General features: G+C 41.7%; 1 protein-coding gene across 1 annotated transcript in view; it reads left to right on the forward strand.

The window, feature by feature from the left end:
• Positions 1–2,591: 2,591 nt before the first annotated feature.
• Positions 2,592–22,155, forward strand: part of tnmd (tenomodulin) — a 29,575-nt gene continuing 10,011 nt past the window's right edge. Inside the window, exons 1-3 of the mRNA XM_047024914.1 lie at positions 2,592–2,708; positions 5,253–5,387; positions 19,490–19,630. Coding sequence (XP_046880870.1) covers positions 2,661–2,708; positions 5,253–5,387; positions 19,490–19,630 — 324 coding nt within the window. The 5' untranslated portion in view covers positions 2,592–2,660. The remainder of the gene's footprint in view (positions 2,709–5,252; positions 5,388–19,489; positions 19,631–22,155) is intronic.

Here is a 22,155-nt window from a genome sequence, read left to right on the forward strand (position 1 = left end):
TAAAACCGTATTCTCATTTGTTACCAGCCTTGAACCTTTATCACAGGTATTCCTGTTTAGTTTGGTCCCTTTTATCCTTCAATGGTTGCCTTGTGGTTCATAGAGAAAGGTATGTCCTAATGCGTTGATGTGCTTATAATGGTCTGTTAATAAGTTAATACTGTGTGTAATGATTCAGGTCTGCTAATTATCCATAATGAGCCACATCATCTACTGCATCCATCTTGTCTCTAAAATGACACAGTATCAGGTATCAGGCATTTATATAGGATATTCTTCAATTATATTCTTGTGGATTGCCATATTTATCATGAAGATGAATGTCACAATCTTTGGAAAGAGGCTGAGAGTATAACTTGTAAAACCTGCATTCTGTGATGGTAGCAATAAATGACAATTTATCAGGTAACCACCTCCATGCATTGAATAGCCAACAGACTCAGAGGAAAAATGGTATTAGCTTGCTTCCTGTGCTGGACTACAACTCTCACTGTACTCACCGAAGCGTGACAAGCCTGGGAGAAAGAGAGAGGTGAGGGGGTGTGTGAGTGGATGTGGAGGGGAGACTATTCCTTTCCAGGGAGTCCAGAGCCAGTTTCCATGACTGCCACTTCGGGTTAATACTGCACTACTGTACCTGCAGTATGGCTGCCAGAGTAGAATGGAATCAGGGAGGATAATAAGCCGTGTTTGACTTTGTCATCCACTCACAGTGCAGTGTCCTCCAGGGAGGGGGGCCCCCGTCAACTGTCAGAGAGGGAGGGATGGACGCCTCCCCTCTTTTCTGATCTTCTCTCTTTCTTTCTGTTTATAGTTCTAACTATCCCTTACTCGCTCGCTCACTCGCTCCTCTCTCTGTCTCTCTATCTCTCTCTTAACCCTCTTCACCTCCCCTGTAAGGTCCAGTTAATCTATGTTCTGCTCACTAACCATGACCAGTTGAATACAACCCTACAGGGACGGTAGGACAGAGGTGAGAGCTGCAGTAGTGTCCATGGACTTTGTCTTTCATAACTGTGAGTGGACTGGAAGGGTGTAAATTGTAGAGATAAATGCTGTTCTTTTGCACCTGTAAATTTACAAATACATATTTTATATTATCTTTACTTGTTGCATTGCGTTGTATTACTGGTCTGTGGCTGTGGCCTTGATTTGTCTGCCATATCAAAGTGAAATGATGCCCCATGATAGCATAGGTTTATTTTAGTTTACAATTAAGTAAATATGTCACAACTCACAGATGATCTTAGAAGCGGTCACCCTGTTAGGGGTCACCTTGCAAAGTGATTGTAAAGACTAAAATGGACAATTTTAATTGGAAACGGTACATTTATTGTAAGGCCCAACAGCAATATTTACACCTCTGGTGTAAACAGAAAAGATAACCTGAGGGTTTATCAAATTCCTGTGAATGCTAGTCAGAGCAAGGGCAGGGAGGGGAAAGAGCAAATGTTTATTTTCTAATTCTTCCACGTTTGCATAGGCTGTTCCCATCAGCCCTGCTCTAATCTGTGGGTATCTAGACCGTGGTTCACCTCTAAATTGCTGTTTATTCTCTCCAATAGATGTTGAGGCATTGCCCTGGATCTGAATGCTAGTGTGGAGAATGGGCTTCTCTGGATGCTTAGGTCCATTGCTGACACAACACTACTCCCGAAAAACCTGTGGCTTGATTTACCCAAGCAAAATGCCACTGTAATTGTTTAGATTTATATCAATGGGAAAGAGCTGACTAAGGCCTATGGCTATCAGATCTGACAGCCCTGATGTGTGGTAAAATGTTGCCTGCCGCACTAAAGGCTCACAGCTTGACCAGTCTTAGCCCTCATAATATCCTCTATAGTGCTGACCTCTGGCGTCCTTATTTATGTGCGTGTGTTGAAATACGTGTTCTGTATGTTCTATGTTCCTCTGAACACATTTGCTAATAAAAATAACCGAAATAGTATATGGATATGTGATTTCACATTAGTAACTACTGCTGCACATATTGCGTAGATACAGGAGCATGTGCCCAGATCTCATGTGGACTTCCCTTGTCATAAAACTGGTGGTGTTATTGTATGGAGTGCAACACATTGAACCAAGTTTTCACTCCTCCCTGTCTGAAAGCTTTGGTTGACAGATGTTACCTTCCAGACTCTTTTACTGAGTCGTCGTAGCCTTAGACTATAAAAGTGTCAAAAAGGTCCAATGTATAATAGTCCTTGTCTATCAGTCAGTTATTTGGTGGTTGTACAGTCAGTCTTCAGAACAAAAGGGTGAAATTGTTCAACAGCTTATAGAATGTGACGGAAAATTATGGCAATTTCATACATACCAGCACCCTTTCCTAAGCATATATTTCTTCCAAAATACAACATTTTGAAAGTGTAGACAAACATCTTCCAGCACAGTAACACATTGTTATCTCTGAAATAGGATTTACCTCAGATAGTCCATCCTTTGAATTTAAAGTAATCTTCAGCAGGAGACATCTGCTGGAATAAAGAGAATCACAAGTGTTTTAGGAAAATCCATCCCATCTGCAAGCTCCCTCCCCCTCAGAGCACTCCCAAATTACCAAAGGAATGAAGTTGGGACTCTTAGCCTTCTGGAGACTCAGTAGTTCCCCCAGCTAGGAAGAGTCAATCTGGAGGAATACCTTCCTGGGTTGAATAATGGAAAACAGTTCCCAATCCTGCAGCCAACAGGCTCTTTGGAAAGATGTGAGTCTTAATGTTGTTTTTTTGGCATTATTGATTGTATGACACTGGATTATAAAGAATCAAGGTTATACATTATAAAGTTGGCTATTATAAATATTGGTCACAAATTAAAGTGTATCAGTGTAATTTAAAGTGGGTGAATGTTGTGTTTATCACATAACAAAATGATTTCAAATGTTCCTACACATATATTGTTTTGTTTTTATGTAGAGGACTGTTGCATTTTGTTTTCATCAAGGTACAATCTACCTCACATTTAAAGTTTTACTATCCAACACAAATGTCAGCCTATGAAATCTGAAATGGAATGAGACTTGATATTGGTATCTGGCTGAGTGGTTTAAGAGTGCTATATTCTCCACCTCTCCATCTTCTTTGTCTCCTTGGATCCTTGTCTTTTTATTTGTCCTTGCTGTGGAGTTCACCTGTGTCACTGGGTTTCCTTTATTCCTCCATAATGTATTTGTTCACGCTCACTGAGCTTCCACATATATATCCATCCTGTTTTGTTTCTGAGTGCTTGTTTAGCTCTGGGACCAGAAGAAAAATAAGAAATATATATATTGCTTCTATAATCCCAGGATTTCCACCCTTACTGCTATTTCGATGTGTAAGACAAACGTAGTATGTGACAATGACTTGCAAGATACCTCTATATCGATCTTAGAAAGAGAAATATGATCTCCAATAAAAAAAGTGGTTCTCCATTGTCACATTCCTACATAGATCTCTGCAGCAGATATTATGTAAGATGAGTTGTGATTGAGAAAACACCTGTGGAATAGCTTTCAGGACGTACAGTACTCAGTAAGGCTGACAGTTCTTATTCTTGTGTGATAATTTAGATATTACGTAAAAATGAGTATGCACTGTCGCCCAATATTATAATTACTATCCCTCTGAATTTATACTGACCTGCCCTTTAATAACATAACGTTTCTTATGCTTGTTTAGTTGTGGCAGTTCTGTGTTAAAGGTTTATGAGTGTGTGTGTGTGTGTGTTTTCTTCAGAACAGCAGGGGGCCCCAGGCTCTGCCCAACACAAGCTAGATCTTGCCGCCTTCAGAGTAACCGCCTCTCGCTTCTTGACTCTCGATCCATAAACCCCTTTAAAACCTGTCAGCTGCCTTTGCTCAGAATCAGACATACCATCCTCCTCTCTGTTCTCTCTCTTTCTCTCTCAGTAGTGTATCTGTCTGTCTCTCTCTCACTCTCACTCTCTCTTTCTGTGAGCACTTTAATTTTGTCCTCTTGTCAAGTTTCCAATGGTTATGCAAGCCTCTGGAGGAGAGTAGAGACTACAGACACATATTTTTCCACGCTGGGAAAAATTCTTTACATAAGGAATTTCTGCCCTGCTTATACGACTTTCTGTTTGTCATTATACCTACTTTGTCTGTTTGAAGCCAGGGTGTCCAATTGTCCCACAGTGTAGAAATATACAGTAGATTATGAAACCTGGATATCTTCATATCCAAATTAATGTACTTGCTATTTCCGTTTGAAATTATTGTAATAAAAAGTATGCTAGGATTGAGAGACATTTGGAAAATCTAATCTAATATAAGTCAAAAGAAGATGTACAGTACAGGTCAAAGCTGGATTTAAAACACAAAGAGGCTGCTGGACATTGAAATAACAAATCTATTCAGCACTCATCACCCATCTTTTTTTGTTGTCTTCTGAGACCTTCAAAAGCCACCCTGTGTGAATCTAGTGCATTCATTCTCACACTGCCTTACAGGGAACAAAAGCCGTGCTTTATTAATTTGTGGCCTTAAGCTTGGGGAATTGAGTTCAGCAGGGAGAGTTTTAATTTGAGGGAAAGTTTAATAAACGTAACCTTTAAAATCTCAGCAGACTGCGCCACTTCCATCTCCCATTTCTCCATTATTTACTTCAGTCTCTGAATTACAGCCACCATCATTCATCTCGATCATAACGTGCTTCAAATTCCAAGCATGTGTGTATCACCTGCTTCATCAATGGGAACATTCTGTGAAGCGTCGCAGGTTCTACAGGGGTCAAGGTGACATGTGGATGTTTTCTAGAACAGATGTTGAGTTTCTACAACAGCACACACCCTGGAAATGACTGCATTGTTTTAGAAAGTTTTAGTGTGCTTTCTTACGTAACGATAACGTGAGATCAAATGAAAGTGAATGAGTCTGTTGATACAGTGATCGAGGCAGTGCAGGGCAACCTTGTGAGGTTTTCTAGAGTTTATGAAAAACAAACACATGATGTTAACTTCAGTTGTTTTGAAAGTGCATATTTGTATGTAACAGTCACATTACAGACAGTCAAAAAGAATGCCATGGACAACTGAAGTAACTTGCATAATTTTCAAATCCTTGTTGCAAATTTAACATTTCAGAAGTTCAATGTCAAAAGATTTGGCTACAAGACAACTATCTCCCAATCTGTCACTTAAGTCTTGTGCAAGTCTATTAGTCACTTCTGATAGTATCGCAGTGGAAGAATGAAACAGAAGCAGCAGAATACAACTCTTCACAACCGTTTTGCTGTCTACTTTCTGCCTAGGTGGAGGCTGGGAAGGAGAGGAAGGCCAGGTACCGCAGCTACCAAAGGGGGGCCGTAATCCTGGGCCTGCTCCTCCTGACACTAACCCTGGGGGTTTTCAGCCTCAGGAGTCTCTGGAGCCCAAGTTTGGCAAAGGTAAGACATGGCTTGTCCGCCTGACAACAAGTTGCAAGGGGACCACCAACACTGGATCTCTCCAGAGCATTGGATGACGGGCATTTCTTCTGTCGTTGAAGTATTTTTTGCGACAAGATTAAAGAGGCATTTTGCCTTCTCCTCAGTAACTTCAGATGTCATTTGCCAGACGAGTCATGTTAAAATGGAAGGGCTGACCACACAATGCCCTAGAGTCTCTTTATTTAGTGTTGTATTTCACTGAATTGGAAGCTGCAATATTTATGGAAAGCCCTGACTGTCAAGTCTGTAATTTAGAAATATCCCAGTGTTTTATGTTGGCTTCAACAATCCAAAAGTTAGAATAATTCATAAACTGGTCTATTAGCTACTCTATATTCATAATGTAATGTAAAATGTTGTCACAATTCAACTGCCTGAATGCTGAGTCCAGCCAACCTTAATTGCTGTTGACCCTAGTGGCTACACTGGAACTTGAGCCTACTGGTGTTATAATTAAAGTAAACTCTTATTCTGGCAATTCATCTTGTAAAATCCAATTCGTTCACTTTTGATGGAGAGTGCTTTCCTTTTGCTCCCTTCTCCTACAATCCCTTAGAGGCCTAAAAGCTCATTTACTCAAGACTGAGGCAAAAAAAAGAAATACACAGATCATTTATCTGAAATTAGACAGTCGTTGTGTTCCAGGCACTATTCTAAACTTGAGAGACATATTACAAAGTATTTTATTTTATTAAATGTTTAACTTTAAATGTATAAAAGAGCCTCTATATCCTGCTTTAATTGTCAACAGTATACTGTTCCAAAGGCACTGTTTAGTCTTGACAATAATATACCGTGGAAGTCCAAATAAGTAACAACAGAACATTCTACTATTCTGATCCATACTGGATTGCATTGCATCGATGCTCCCTTAAGAAACAACATGCAAGAATACTGAGCAAGTTTCCCACACCTAATTGAACTTTTGTGTATAAATATTGTAATTGTTTTTTTAAGTGGACTGCATAGCCTTGTAATTTCAAACTGAAGACTCAGCTCCACTTCTTGTACAGACAGCCAGTGTCCAGCTCCACTTCCTGTACAGACAGCCAGTGTCCAGCTCCATTTCCTGTACAGACAGCCAGTGTCCAGCTCTGTTTCTCTCTGGATCCTTCACCTCAGAGCGCATCTTCTTTGTCCTTGTTAAATATTTAATGTTTGAGGTGGAGGATGATTATTTCCCCTTTAATAAGCTGTGATCACTCTCATGTGGCACAAAATATGTGTTAGTGGAGGAGGTTGCCTGTGCCTCGGACATGAAGCCAGCGAACACTCACTTGTGCTTTAATGGGGTCTTAAGGGGAAGGCCCATCCTCTAGCCCACATCAGTGAGCAAGATGGAGGCACTTCAAAGCATTATCACCTGTCTGTCTGTCTGTCTGTCTGTCTGTCTGTCTGTCTGATGGGAAGCCCCAAAAGACCCTGGAAGTAAAAACGTACAAAAACACATCCCCACCAAGCTGGTCTAGGGGGACTTTTTCATAGATAACGTGCGGATGTGCATGCCTGTGGTTATGTGGGCTTCACCTGTTTAAAAAACAGCTTGTACAGACAATGAAACCTGTATGCAATCGTTACAGCTTAAGGCAGCAACATCACAGCCCACCTATGAATATTTCAAACACAACAATGTATATTTGATGACACCCATCACCCCTCCCTACCTCCGCTTGGACAAGTCTGTCATTTCTGTGCTATCAGGGTCTCTTCCTGAGCCTCTCCATAAACTGTTATGGCTCCTTTCCTCAGCTAAACTTTAACCCCTGGCAATGTAATTAAAACTCATTAAGTCAATCCAGCAGAGGACTGTCTGAGTCACACCCTATTCTAGTAGTGCGTTCCACCACAGTAATCTGCAGCGCATGGCTTTACATAAACTACCATGGAAAGGTAATTTGCTGGGCGCATTGTATTTCAATATGACATGATAACCACATGGGATCTTCTTTTAATTACTTGCAAACATATGTTGTAACAGAGGCCTAGGGAAGAAAGTTTGCCATCATCTTGCTACCTAATGTGTGTGTGTGTGTATGTGTGCGTGTGTGTGTGTGTCTTACAGCACATTTCTATCTCAATGATTGAGGAGTGCTCATTAGTGTTTGGGTCCCAAAATCTCATAGGGGTTCATACATTGCTGTATATGAATCAGATGTTTCTGCTACCATGCATTTGGTCCACAGGAATATAGTCTTCTAGATAATGGGTATGGCAGTTTAACACCTGCATTCCTTGAACAAGAAATCACCACATCTAAACAGGATAATAATTTTTCTGCTGTTTCATTCAAGTTAATGTATATTCATGCGAACTTCTATTCAATTTAATTTTGTATATAAACAGTTTGATCAGTATAAATACTGTTATGATCAAATGTATGCTAATGACTTTGGAGTAACTCCAAACAAGCATCGACCACCAGCTGAGTGTTTTGGCCAGTACAAACACTTACAATTATATCCCGTTTATTTTGTGTTGTTTTCTAAAGCTCTCTTCTAAAAGTCTCCTCAATGTGTGAGCCACTTTCCTTTAGATTAATTTCAATGCTGCTACCATCCACAGAAAGCCGGGAGCCATTGTAATCCAGAGGGCCCTGGGGAGCCCAGACAGCTCACAGGTGCTGTCGGTCAGTACGTCGAAATTGCCTCAGAAACACATGAGTGTCAGGCCAGAGGGAAGCGCTCCATTATTCAAGCTGAAATTGCATTGCTCACCTTGATGCATTCTCCCCTGTTCCCCAGACAGCCCCTCACTCGTCGCCCCCTGACCATCTCTTAAAGGCCCCTGCGCCAGGACGGGGTGTCTTAATGAACAATGTTGCACCTGCGCTTTTCTAATGGTCACAGGTGCTGTGCTTGTCGACAGCCCTCTTCAGTTTGTTTGTTTACCACTCATGTCCTGTGTCCATCTCATAGTCCCCTCTGTGGCCCCGGAGGGTCACAATGTGACAAGGGCGGGGGAGGGGAGGGGGGCGAGGGGAGCTGATGATGACATCACACTATCATCCTATCACATACTCGCCTCGCTATTCACCAAGCGTTACTTGGAAGAGAGAGGAGGCACTTTCCCCAGCAGCCTGTGTCTTCTCCTTTCCTTCATGCTGTCTCGTGGAGGAATAATTATTCTAATGGTGCAGCCGGGCCTATCTGAACAGCTGGTTTAGGCAGGACCCTCTGGGAGTCCTTGCCTTCAGCCTGTAATCTTTTCTGATTTTACATGTCAAGCTCATTCAGTCATTAAGAGCCCCCGTGTCCACCTCTTCTTCTTCTCCTCTCAGGCTGCTCTCATCCTGAGATGATGCATGGTGCTTTCTAGAGAGAGAGCAACAACGGGGACGAGGACGGGGGCGGGCGGGGGGGGGGGGGGCAGGGGGGGCAGGGGGTGCGAGCATTGCTTAAATTCTGCCTCTGGGATCAATGCTGCCACAAGCAGGAGCATGAGTACACCACAAAGCATGCTGGGAACACTCGGTGAGCCGTGCAGTGTTGCAGAGTGTCTGTGTAACTCTTTTCAGAAGCGGTTGTGATGGGGAGTGGAGGAGATTAGCATTTGAATGGGCAGAATTTTACTTCACAATCTCCGCCAGCATCTCTATGAGACGTGTTGCATGTACAGTGAGTACACGAAGGCCAAGGCTGGTTGGCTTGTCTCCTACTTACTTCTCTCTCTATCGCTGTCTCGCTCTCTCTCTCTCTCTCTATCTCTCTTTTCTCTCTATCTTTGCCTATTTTTCTCCGGTGTGAGTGCCAAGCTTTATTCTCCCCTCTGTTGTACAATTTAGAATGTGATTGAGCTTTCACATTCTGTTTTGCTCTCACAGTGAGTCGAGTCCTCCAGTCCTGTCACAGTGCATTGCCAGCTACGCAGGGAATGTGGAGAGGAGCGCAGACTCCTCCACAGCATCTGCACTGCATTATACCTTCACCACATCCGCATGGCTACACACACATTCAAGCCTTGTGATGGAAAATCCTGGTTCTCTATAAATTGTCATTCACAACACTGCTGCTATACAATGGAAAACTTCAATATGTAATCAAAATCACAATGTGGATGACATCTGTGTGGAAAACGACTTTGCTACTGATTCATAGCAAGATAATACACAGCGTGACAATCTGTCAGCCACCTGAAGCTCTTCAAGTCTCCATGAAGGTGTTGTGTTCTTATCAAACTCTGTCAACACGAGCAAGCTTCGTAGTGTAGACGCTCAGCTGGGCCAAGAAAGATCTTCCTGTTGTTTTGTGTGGCAGACCTCATCCAGGGTAGCCGGCAATGAAGTCCCCTTTGCCTGCCAGATGTTCTTTGCTTTGTCAGTCATCGCTGATAAAGCTTTGTGAAGATCCCGTTCATTCCAAGATCAAATATTAAACGCTGTCATCTTCCCCTGGGAAACAGGCTTGTTTTGATACAGAGCAGGTGAATCATTGTTCGAATCATTGATTTACAAGAACAGAGTATGTCACAAATAAAAACAAACTGCTAAAAGTATGACATTTTTGTGGCACCTTTTGCAACAAAACAGACTCTAAAGACAGCCTCAGATCTAGAAATAAATAAAACATCACAAATCCAGAAACACTGAAGCAATCTCAGCTACAAACCGCTTTAAATTGATCATTGCATAATGTATCTCTGTAATAGGTAGCAATGACAAAAGGCAAGCTATCATTTCTACCAGCTGAAAGTTGAACAAGCCATTGTAATACTACAAATGTACTATCTGTCTTGTCCACTCAACTAACTTTTTTGCACTGCAGAGTTCTGGTATGGTGTTGAGTCCATGATGTCCTCCACAGTGTCCTTTCTCTGAGCGTTCTCTTGCTGTGTTTTGTAACTATCTCTGCCAGATGTACAGTATGTGAAGCTCAAGAAACTATCCTGGCCTGAGATTCCATTTCAAAAACAGATCTTAAGGCCTCGATCTGTTTCATGTGAGAGTCCACAATACCCTGGCAGGAAGCAGAAAAACAATACTCCATCACAATAGCTCAGGAGGCCAGTCCTACTACTGCTATTTCCTTTCTGCAGCTGTTTCCAGAAGCTAGAGCTCAGACAGCAGGAACTACTGCTCCAGGAAACCCGACATAAAAGCAAGGCAAGGTTTGAACTTTGTTTACAGTAGGCATACTGTAGCTGCACTGAAGAAACGCTGTCATATTGATGGTTAGAGAGGAGTAGAGATTTGTGAATGCATGTTTGATTATAACAGCTGGATATTATATTGAAAGCAATTATTAGACCATGATTTGTCTGGCCTTTGCTATTAAATAGTGTCACCTTTACTGGTAATATCTGAGTAAACAAGTATAAAAAGAATTGACTGTAAGTCAGTGTGTACAACCACCAACGCAGATGTCAAAATACAACTAATATCAGTTTTTGAAAAAGGCTATCTGCTGTATGTCTAGCACAGTTCTCTTAAAGTGTTACATGTTAAGTGTTAGATGTATTGGTTGTGAATTGTAGAATTTGTCCAACAGCAGCTGAAAAGAAAGGAACAAGGATAATGTATCCATAGTGTGGAGAGTAATGATAACTTTAGCGTATAGGCGTATAGCGTATATATGGTCCACGGGCTTTTGTGAGACTCGGCAGAAAGTCTGATGGATTAATGGAAAACTATTAAATATACTTTGAAAGCTTGCACTAGTCAGTGACGTGCCTAACCGCATTCAGGCTGTCTGAGAACCTGTTCATTTCCCTCAATCAGGGGGCTGGGCGCTTCTGCGGCATTTCTGATGCAAATTCTGGACTTGTTCTCTCTACTAATGGAAAATTATACAGGTTATAGAAGTAGACTGATTACAACACCAGGTAACTGCGCAGAATGTGGCCTTCATTTAAGTGCTGCAGATTGATTCAAACCCATTTTCATGCATCTACATATTACCTACAGAATTATGTCCAATGTGTTTGCAGGGTAAAGCGAGAGGAATGTTCTATTCAACTGCTTGTAGAGTAAGAAAAGATAATCCAAATTCAAGCGGAAAAAAAATCCTATGAAAACATGAATACAGTATTTACTGTTGATAAACTACACAATTGTTACTGTAGTAAACCTTTACATTTCCTTAAATGGGGGTGCCCCCGGTAGCTCATCATTGTATACGAGCGAGTAACTCATAGGCTGAGGTCTCAGCACAGGAGCCCGGGCTGCATTCCAACCTGGACGTTTCTTGCATGTACTGCCCTCTCTCTCCATCACATTTCCTATCACTCACACTGTCTCTATCCCAATAAAGCAGAAATACCCTCAGATACATCTTTAAATGATAGTGAGAATCATGCCCTAATCATTCTTGTGTCTCTGATCACGTATATTTGTGATGTATGGTATTTGAGGTCTTTCCAATGTCACTTAGTCCCAAAGGAAGGCTAAACTGTTGACAGGCTGTGTGTATCCAGGGGTTATGGCAGGAGACCAGGGAGACGTGACTGTCACCAGTGGACCCAGTCACACGGCGTGGTGAGACTGTCTGCAGCTCGCCATCACCTCACTTTTACTGCCTCTTTGAGACCAAGACAGCTTGGTGTAAACAACGTTTAAACAATTATGGGCCGGTAAATCTCCCAGTCCCCTCTATGGAACCGCTCCCTACAGTTGACCTTTTTTCATGTCATAGAAATCTGTTGTATGAATAATAGCCCCTTGGTGAAATGCACCACATTGAGGGATTCACTGTGTGAAGCATGTTGATTGCTGTGTGGACATTTAAAGAGATCTGGTTGTCTTAAGAATGTATCTATGAACTTCTGATAAAGCAGGTAGTCTTGCATGTGTCCATTTTCAGAGACAACACAGATGTCATGTTCAGATTCTGTCAGAAGCAGTTTGATTTTAAAGTACCCTGTGGACAAGACGCTGTATACAGCAGCCAAATCTGAGGAAACGCAAGCCATGTGAGGGCATGTTTGGGTTCATAACACACCTGTTACAAGTCTACTAATGAACTCTGGAGGGGAAATGGCTTTGTTGTCCTTTTTAAAACCATTAAACTTCTGTTTTAAAGACTTCCCCCCAAAAAAGCTATTTTAATCGTTTTTCTTTTTTGTAGCTTTAGAACTTTGCAGCCCTAGTTCACTGCTAATGCTGTTCATCTGGCTAAATGATCCTGTGCATGTAAACGTTCCAGAATCCAGACTGACTGCTTTCACAAGCTGTTCCCTGAATGCCACTTAGCTGCAGGAGCCCAGAATGCACTCTTGTCGATTTATTAGAATGTGGCTGAAAACCAAGCAGGGGGACTGGGAGACGGATCTGCCACAGAGGTGACCTCCCCGATGGCCGTCTGGCTCATAATTCAGTGACTTGCACAGACATCTACTTCAATATTTGGTCTTGCAAAGTCTGTTTCTCATTCATGGAGATGCATCAGAGTGTGGCATAATCTTTGGGGGGATGCCTTAAATGAATATTTCATGCAACATCAACTGCCCTTTTTATTACAGAAGATTGGTCGTATTCAAACAGTGAGAATGGATTCTGATGAACAATCAGAACAGAATTCATGTTCTTCACAAGTAGGAGGTGCTCTTCAGACCATCGCACAGGGGAAACGAACAGCAGGTCAAAAAAGGCAACCTATTGGTAGAAAAAAAGGAGAGAGGCTGAGAGTGTGAAGTAGAAGATCTTTGTGTCTTTCACCCTTTTTCTTTTCTTTTTTTCAAACTTTTTATTGGTTGTTACTCATTCCAGCGAAGTGATACCAATCAGATGTGCAGACTGGTGGAACTTTGGGGTGTTAGATCATTTACAATGTCCTGAAAAGGTGCCTTTGTCCTGTCTTTGAAAGGTCTGGTGAAGAGCGTATGAGTGATGGGGATTTACAGATTGCAGGCAGAGGAAAAAGGTCACGCTGGCCTGAGCAGAGGTAGTGAGATAATGTGCTCTCTCCAACCTTATAGCACAGAATCAAAGGCCTGGTAAAAAGAGAGGTCCAGGGGCGTATAGCTAGGAGTTCAATAGATGCTTGACCCTCCCACTGGCAACCTGCAACCTTCTCACCTGCAAGTCACTGTGGCCCAGACTCACCTTCCACCTGCTACTTGTTTTCTGGATTCAGTATTTTAATCCGACACAATTTAACTCCCGCTGAGCTGAGTAATGTCTGAGTTTATTTTTACCTTTACCTCTACCGCTATTTATTTTTTTCTGTTGAGATCATGAACACTATTTCACAAGCATTACAGACAACAATGTATCCCGTTGGCTGAGTTGTCCTCACAATACTGAGTGTTAACCAGAAGATAGAATAACTCCCAAGGCTCCCTCTTGCCAACAGTACATAGCTCTATTACTGGCACAGTGGTTCGTATCAAGGTGATTTATTACCAGAGAGAACTCAAGTAGTTTAAAATGGCCGGTGCGATTAGTCATATATGCGTCAGAGGTAAAGAAGGGGACCGCGGTGCTCCTGCAAATTAACGGCAGCTGCAGACTGTAGTCGACCATGGCAAGGTGGTCAAACGTGGCAAGCAGCAAAGAGTCACAAGGGAACAAGGAGAGAAAGTGGGTCATTAAACTTCTCTTATGAAAGGAAGGGGGTAGGAGAGGTACACAACATTTTACATTTAAAGATTCAGCATTGAAGACAAAAAATGCGCCTTTTTCAGCAGTATAAACACACATCAGCAGCACTGTCATTTCTGAATGGTGCTGAACTATCTCGTTAGCAACCCTGCAATTACACTCTTTAAAGTGGCACTCATAGTCAGGTATCAGTCAAGATCTTTTACTTTCAGAAGTGAAACCTGATCTTAAGCAAATTCCAAAAAGCTATCTTCCTGAAAGAGTTGAGCATTCCAGACTAAATGTCAAATAGCACTAAGTAGAGGGTCCTGACTGACATCCAAAAAAGGAGAAGCATTACCTTAGACTGAAATCCCTGAATTCCTTTTCTCCATTTTGACGTATGTTGCTGCCAACAAGAATTGATTGTGTTTTTGTTGATGCTTAGTAAATCATATTGCTTTTCATGTGTATGTTTAGGTATTCGGACCATTTAAACTTCTCAGAACCACTTCTGTTTGTAGAGATTATTTAAAAGTTTAGGCTTCACTGGAGTCTGAACCAAAGTGCCAGGCCTTTGACAGATCCATTAACATAACTTGGAGTGGCTCTAAAGCTAAATACAAGGCCAAATTCAAGAACACATTTTCTCTTTAAGCATCTAGCAAGATGCACCTCTGCAATTAAAGAAACCACAGAAAAGAGTTGCTGATTATACTGCAAAGTTTTAATTTAGTGATTATATTTAGATTGTGCCATTGATTTTGGGCTCTTTCATTACAGAATGTAAAGTTGGCATACTGTCTGGTTACAGACTGCTTTAAAGCTTAGGACATAATGTCCAGCTGCTGTGTTCAGAAGAAAACTGTTTGGTCCTGAGGGCTCAGGTATGAAGACAAGAAAAGCTCACTGCTTAAAAAAAAAAAATACCTTGTATAATATAACAATAACTACACTAATGGAACTTGATAGAAAACACATTAAGATTTTTTTTTATATTACTGTCACTGCTTCAACTAAATGTTGTACCATTAGAAATAGATGATGTGAATTTGCGTCTGCCCGTGTTGTATTGCTTTCTCTGTTTGCTGTCAAAGCCGTTCTCATTGAGATTGATTCCCAACACCACCAACAGGCTCATTTTCCTCTGCACTCCCTGAGTTGATGATGTATTAGCCACTGACCAGTATTTTCTAAACTGAATTTTCCAAGCTGGCGCCTGTTCAAAAACAGCTGCCTGTCTTCAGCAGACATCACCAAACGCAGGCAAGAGAGTGTCTGGCAGCCCCAGAGCATAGCCACTCCATTTATCCATATTCTCCAGGCCTTGGGAGCTGACAGGCCTGCTAATCAATGTCCACAAGCATAATCCCCCATGTCTCCAGACGCCTCAGAAGCAGATCAGGCAGTCTGCCTGCACCTACAGCACCGCAGAGATAAACAAGGACATAATGCTGTACTATCTAAAGCTCATTTGATATACTAATGCTATTTCTACTCTGAAGCAAGGGAAAATAGAAGTGAGATGAAGGCTTTCCAGGCAACACGAAGAGTGTGGATCTCTGTGATCTTGCGGCATGGTGAAATTCACATGTAAAGAAAAAGGACCTATTGAACCTTTGTGTCTATTAACATTCTGTCTGAGAGTAAGTATTTGATCTGTAAAGAAGGAAGACATCCACGAAGGAGCAGGATGGTTGTGTTTCTGCTATATACCCACGAGCAGTCTCTGGTCCTATGGACTCGAAGGCATGCATGTAGCATATGTGAATGCCATCTGGGCTCGTGTCTCCTTGCAGATCTTTCCCGGGTGAAGTTATTTCCCCAGTGGGTCTTGATTTTCCAACAATATGTCCAAAGGTAACGCATCGCTTTGCTTTTTTTTCTGACTTTAATGTCTTGTGTTTCGTGTTTTCTTTCATTACCCCATTGTGTCTTTTTTCAAACAGAAGAGGCCTACCTTCTGTTTGAACATGAGAAAATATCCCCACAGGATATGTGTGCATATTAAATCCTGTGTGTCTCTTTAATTATTATAATTCTAGAAGATGCTGGAAGATTAGCAGACCTACAGTAGTAGCAGGGGAAGTGTTCTTCATTCTTTCACCAACGTTGTTTATAGGCTCAGCACAGTGGTCATTTTCAATGCTTCTAACAGAGATGTTCCTTTCCTTTCTGGAAGGAAAATAAAACCCCTTCTTATAAAACAACATTGCGGAGGAGAGAGCAGCCCTGGGGGGATGTTAGTTTCTTTCTCATGTGGCTGCCCATGTGAACAGTGTTGAGCTCTGCTGGATCACCCTGCTGCAGTGTGCTTCAGCTGGAGGACAAGGATCCAGTGGTGTTGCCTCCGAGAGAGAGTGAGAGGAATGTAAGAGAGAGCGAGAGGCAGCGACTGGGAAGGAAAGAAAGAAAGAGGGGGTGTGGGGAGTCAGAGAGAGGGAGAAAGGGGGGGGAAGCAAAGAGAGTCCAAAATATTTGAGTTGGGGGGGGTGGAAAAGAAAAATAGAGAGAGGAGGCTTCTATGAAGGAGCTCATTGGCAAAGACCCAAGATTGAACAATTGACTCTCATCTTCTCCTCCTCCTCACACAGCTGTTTTGACTTAAGGTTCCGAAAATAAGAAGCCAGTTGAGTCTTCTATACCTTTTAGACTGTTTTAACTTTCAGGACATCATTTGTCATATGTTCGATTCAACCATAAAACAATTGTCCCTGAAAAACAATGAGTTTAAAAGCAGCCTCCTAAAGGTGTATATCTATCAGGACATCTGGACCTGAGGCGAGGTACCACCTGAGTATGACGCTGATTGTTGACCAGTGTGTCTGTCATGGCCGCTGCCCACCGCTATCCATCACTGGTACCCCCAGACCCCCAGGGGCCTGCTGCTGTGTGGAGCGCCCTCCCAATCACTGCACCCCCCCCCCCCCCGTATGCCCCGCTCTCTCCCACTGAGTGACAGGCGTCTGGTCCCGCTTGACTGGAGCCTCTATCTCATCGCCCTCAAGGACGACTAGGGGACGCACTGTCATCAACACATCCCTCCTTTCAACCCCCTACCCACACATACACACACACACCCCTACCCACCTCACTCACCTGCAACCGCATCAGCATGACCTTTGATTAATGTCCTCCAGTGCCACAACACAGCCCGTTCACACAAACAACCTGCGGGCTCAGCCGTGCCTTTCACTCCTCATTCACTCCCCTCTCTTTGGGTCCACAACTCAAAACAACTGGGTGGAGGTTGTTAAAGGAAAGGTAGCATAATGCATGTGCATTCATGCATAACTAATGAAAAAATACACATAAAGTTCCCATTTACCTCTATGATGGAGTATACATTCAACCATGTTTGACCACACGCAGCGGTTAGAGGGCTGGAAGGGAAACACGATGAGACAGCTCCCTAATATTCAGGGGCTACATTGATTATTTGTCAACTTAGATTGTTTGCTTTTGAAGTAGTGTTTGTAATGTTTCACATGAACCATTCTATAGATTGCATACCTGTTGCAACATACCTTGTGTTTGTTTCATCACTTACTGCAGTTTTTTTTACCTGTCAGTTTAAAGTGCAGCTAATTCATTCATACAAAAATTGATAACCAATTTACTTTTAAGCTCAGTTTGGAATGTTATAGTAAGATCTTCCAATAGTTGAGTGGGTAATACAATCTAATTATTTGAAATATTTGTATTTTTTATTTTTATAATGTAAATTACGGCAACTTGTATTTTATTTTATGGTAAATTGTATTAAATTAGTAATGCTAGTTTATGTACCCTTAGTATAGATAGTCCACATATTTAAATTGTAGGTTCCTATATGTCTATTGTATGCACCTTCCTGCCAAAGCAAATTCCTTGTCTGTGCAAACTTTCATGGCGAATAAATCCCATTTTGATTCTGATTCTGATTACATTGAAAGTAATCTGGTTCCAAGGCTCAGATTTGTACCTGTGGCTTTTAATCATACATCTTAAATGTTCTTAATTGAGTAGAAGGCTATGTTTCAATCCTGAGGACTGGTATCATATTCAACAGTATATTGTACCTGAAGTTCACACGATGAAGTTCATCCCTATAATTTGGCTTTTGCTGTGGACATCAAGCTAATTCATGTGACATTACTAAGAAAAGTAAAATGTCCACTGATAGTTTCTCAAAGGTTATATAACCTTGTATATACAGTGTGTATATGTATGATTATATCCATGTCTATATAAAGTGTATATACTGTATGCATGTATGACCAATTGTCTAAGCTCTCTACCATGTTATACATGGAGTTGGACAGTAACCTGTGGTGACTGAAGATTTTTCAGCTCTGCATCAAAATAAGCAGTGGCCATTCATTTTCATTTTCCAAAAGCAAGAAACGTGTCATGCTAAACCAGCTTTAAACATAGAAATGGTTTGACTACACTGCAGTAATACACTATAATCTATATCAATGATGGGCAGAATCTCAATGCTGGATTTTCATCAGAACAGATTGCCTGCTGAAAATTGAGATTCAATGTTTTAGAATAAATCAATACAATCCACAGAATCCCTTTTCCCAGTCCACCTTTATGATAATATGAAAGTAAAAGCTTAAATGGAACTTTAATCCATCACTGAGACTTTCAGACTGTTTAATGGTCTTACATTTCCTGATAACTGCTCAACTGCCACTTGAATATCAAGTCTATCTTCATTTGGCTTTGTCATGAGATTTTTAAGTTCAGGTTACCTCCTCTGCCAAGGCCGATGTGACCCATGTTAATGGCTATTTATATTCCAGAGCCACTCTTGCACTGATCTTTCATCAAGAACGATACCCCATTCAATCATAATTGCTCTCACATCCAAAAGTTTCATGGTAATGCGTGGTTATAGGACATTTGGACATTTAATATGTCACCAGTGATACTTGCTAGTAAGTGAGCAACAACTTGTATAAACAGTTTTTGGTTTGTTCTTCAGACAACCACGCCCATTGATGTGGAATATTAATCCTAATGGATTTCATTGGCCAGTGTCTGGCCAGAGCATTTGTACATTAAAAAATCGTCTCATTGGTGCAGTATAAGACACTGATTTGTTACTGAGACAGATGAAGATGAACACAGCAATGTATTTCTCATCATAACATAATGCTCACACAAATATGAATACCATAGTCTTCAGCTGGTGGGCAAACTGGGCATGAATCATTTTTGCAGACAGGACGTTTTAAGAACCATTCGTGTGTATCCATGAACAGTACATAAGCAAGCGGTTATTATAAACTACAGTGCTTTAAGGAACAGCCAGCAGAATTTAACAGAGGCACAGAATTGTGTCATTTGTTATTGTTACATGGGCAAAACATGAACCCCCTTCAATGGAGATTTATTATTTTAAGAAATACAGTTACACTATAATGTATCAGGTACACAGATTCACAGATAGAATGCCTGAGGTGCAATACATTTCATGGTCATGATTTGCCTGTTGGGGCTATTTGTTCAGCAGTCATTCATGGTGTGAATGACTTTGATTTTCATGTGTCTGAAGGTGTATGACCATGAGTACAGGGCGGTGTTGGATGGGGTGGAGACAGAAAGCGTCATGGAGATTGACCCCGCCCACCGCATTGAGATCTTCAAAATGGGCAATGGAAGCGATGAGGTGCTCGAGGTCCATGACTTTGAAAACGTAAGTATTAATAACATCCATACAAACAAATTCACTCAAAGTGTCTGTGTCAGATAGTGATGAATTGTCTTTCATTTCTGTTGTTCTGTTTTACATTGTATTAATGTGCTGCCATCCTCCAAACTGGGAATATATCTTCTGCTGCCAAAGTAGACACTATACAGTGTACAGGCCTGTTGCTAGTGGCTCCTCAGTCTAGTGAATGATCCACTCATAACAGTGAAGCACATCCTCAAATCAGAATTATACACTCGTACAGTATCAGTGAAGCACGTCCACAAGTCAGAATGATCTACTCGTGTCAGTGAAGCACGTCCCCAGTCCATCGGTCTGTTTACAGGCCCTGTTAAGGGATTATGAGCACAAAGAGGAGGATGCAAAACTATTTCATCATTGTTATTAAAACTGTGAAAGGGGAAGATACACAAACCTTATTAAAAGTTATACTAAGTGTTAGCTGAGGGCTGAGTTTGGAATTGATTTTCATAAAGAAAGGATGTTGCACGTCATTACACACACTAAAGCCACCTTAAAAACAATCTCCGTCGGGCCCAGGAGCTTCACATATGGAATGGAAATATGAAGATAAAGCCATCAGGACCAAAGGCAAAATCCCCTGCATTGTTTCAGGCTAACAACAACAACATCCTGGGGGAGCCAATGGTAAACCAAGAGGAGATAAGAATTCCAACAGAAACAAAGAGAGCCAGGGCTACCATTGAACCACCTATCCATTATATTAACAAAGGGCCCAATACACCACACAACATGTTTCAACTGTATAAGCTTGTCAGTTATCAGTTCCCTCTGTTAGCTGTAAAGATACATAAAGTACAACAAGCACACAATGGTATTTTCTCAACTCATAATCTCATGCATTTATCAACTTTACTTTGGAAATGAAATTAGATGCAAAGTGATTCAACCGATTGAAATCTAAACGATCATACTTTGTTATTCCATGTTACTCCAAAACGTTTATACAAGGGACACCAAAACATTGATTTGTACATAAATGGAAAGCTAGTACAATGAAACTACCATAAGTCAGGACATTTCCTTCATTTACATAAGATAAAGTTATAAAAATATACATGGATTATAATCATGGTGGCCCTGCTTTTTCATCTCTATCAATATACAGCATCTACCATATTGTCTTAGACAATTTATAAATTTATGCTGAACCATTTAAAATGGTTGACGCTTTGTATTGCGCTTCGTATGGTTAACACCACTCCCCTGTCCCCACCACGCTCATTCCACCCACCTCTGCCTCGCCTCGCCTCCTCCCATGCCCCTACCCCGTATTCGAAATACCAACATCTGGCCCCATGTTGTGGTGGTGACCTGACTCATGAATTCCCCCCAGGTGAAGACAAATGGAGATGCAGCCCATCAGCGCTAACACATGGTGGCATGGGTACGGGTCCCCATTCCCTGCTGCTCAGGGGGCCGACTTTGCGGTTAATTTCACCCAGCGGGTTCTTTGATAATTTACTTTAATACAGGGGAATGAGCATCCTGCATGTTTGCTTCCACCATATGTCACCAGGGTTGACAGTCACTTGACGAGTTAGGGAAAATGGAGCCCAAGTGACAATGATTAGAACACGGTACCTCAACCTTTCCTTGCGATAGCGACTCATAAAGCCCCCAATCAAATAATTGTCTGAGGACGTGCAAGCGTTTAATCAAGAAGACGGCAATCCAGGATTGTGACATTGTTTCTTTAACCTGCATCATTTTCCCATTTCTTATTCCTGTAATGATGTGTCTCTTCTTCATTTTCTGGTTGATCGACCCCAGTAATCATCTCTTCTCATCACAGGACTGTCCTCTCCTCTCCACTGACACTCGCCACTGCAGTAAATATGGCGACTCATCACAATATAGTCAGGCATAAACATTCTGGTTTTGCATTTGCGACCATTATTGCCCCATGTTTTTTGCTCGTAGATAAAATGACACATGCCGGATTATGACAGGCATTGTCTCCCATCATGTCTTGGGGTGGATGGTGTAGCTGTTTTGAAATGACAATGTTGACTAAAGTGGAGAGGGACCTCCACATTCTCAAATTAACTCTCATGCAAAGGTGTCATAGCTTTCACCATGTAGATGTAATTAAATCGGGATTGAATCAAGTCCATTATCATGGTACCACTTATCACGATGCAGTGTTAAAGTGAGCGTGGCAGGCTCAGATCCTGCCGTCTAAATGTTCATACAGTACACTGATGGGTTATTGTACTCTGCAGATACCACAGGTCTTAATCCTGGGTTTCGTGTCCCAGTCCTGGTCCTACTGAACTGCTTAAAACACAGTAGAATGGCCCAGACTGAGAATGAACAGGCTTGTCAGCTCTGTTGGTATAGGCTTCCTCAGTCCAATTGAAAAGGTTTGGATTCCGCATAGCAGAGGCTCATCAGTGGGGCTGAAGAGTGGAACTCTGCGCTCGACTGCACCGACTGAGAGAAGCAGGGACCTGTAACTGGCTAATTCAGTAGAGGCAGCCTCCGTA

The sequence above is a fragment of the Hypomesus transpacificus genome, chromosome 1 (genome assembly GCF_021917145.1).
Source record: "Hypomesus transpacificus isolate Combined female chromosome 1, fHypTra1, whole genome shotgun sequence".
NCBI lineage: Eukaryota > Metazoa > Chordata > Actinopteri > Osmeriformes > Osmeridae > Hypomesus > Hypomesus transpacificus.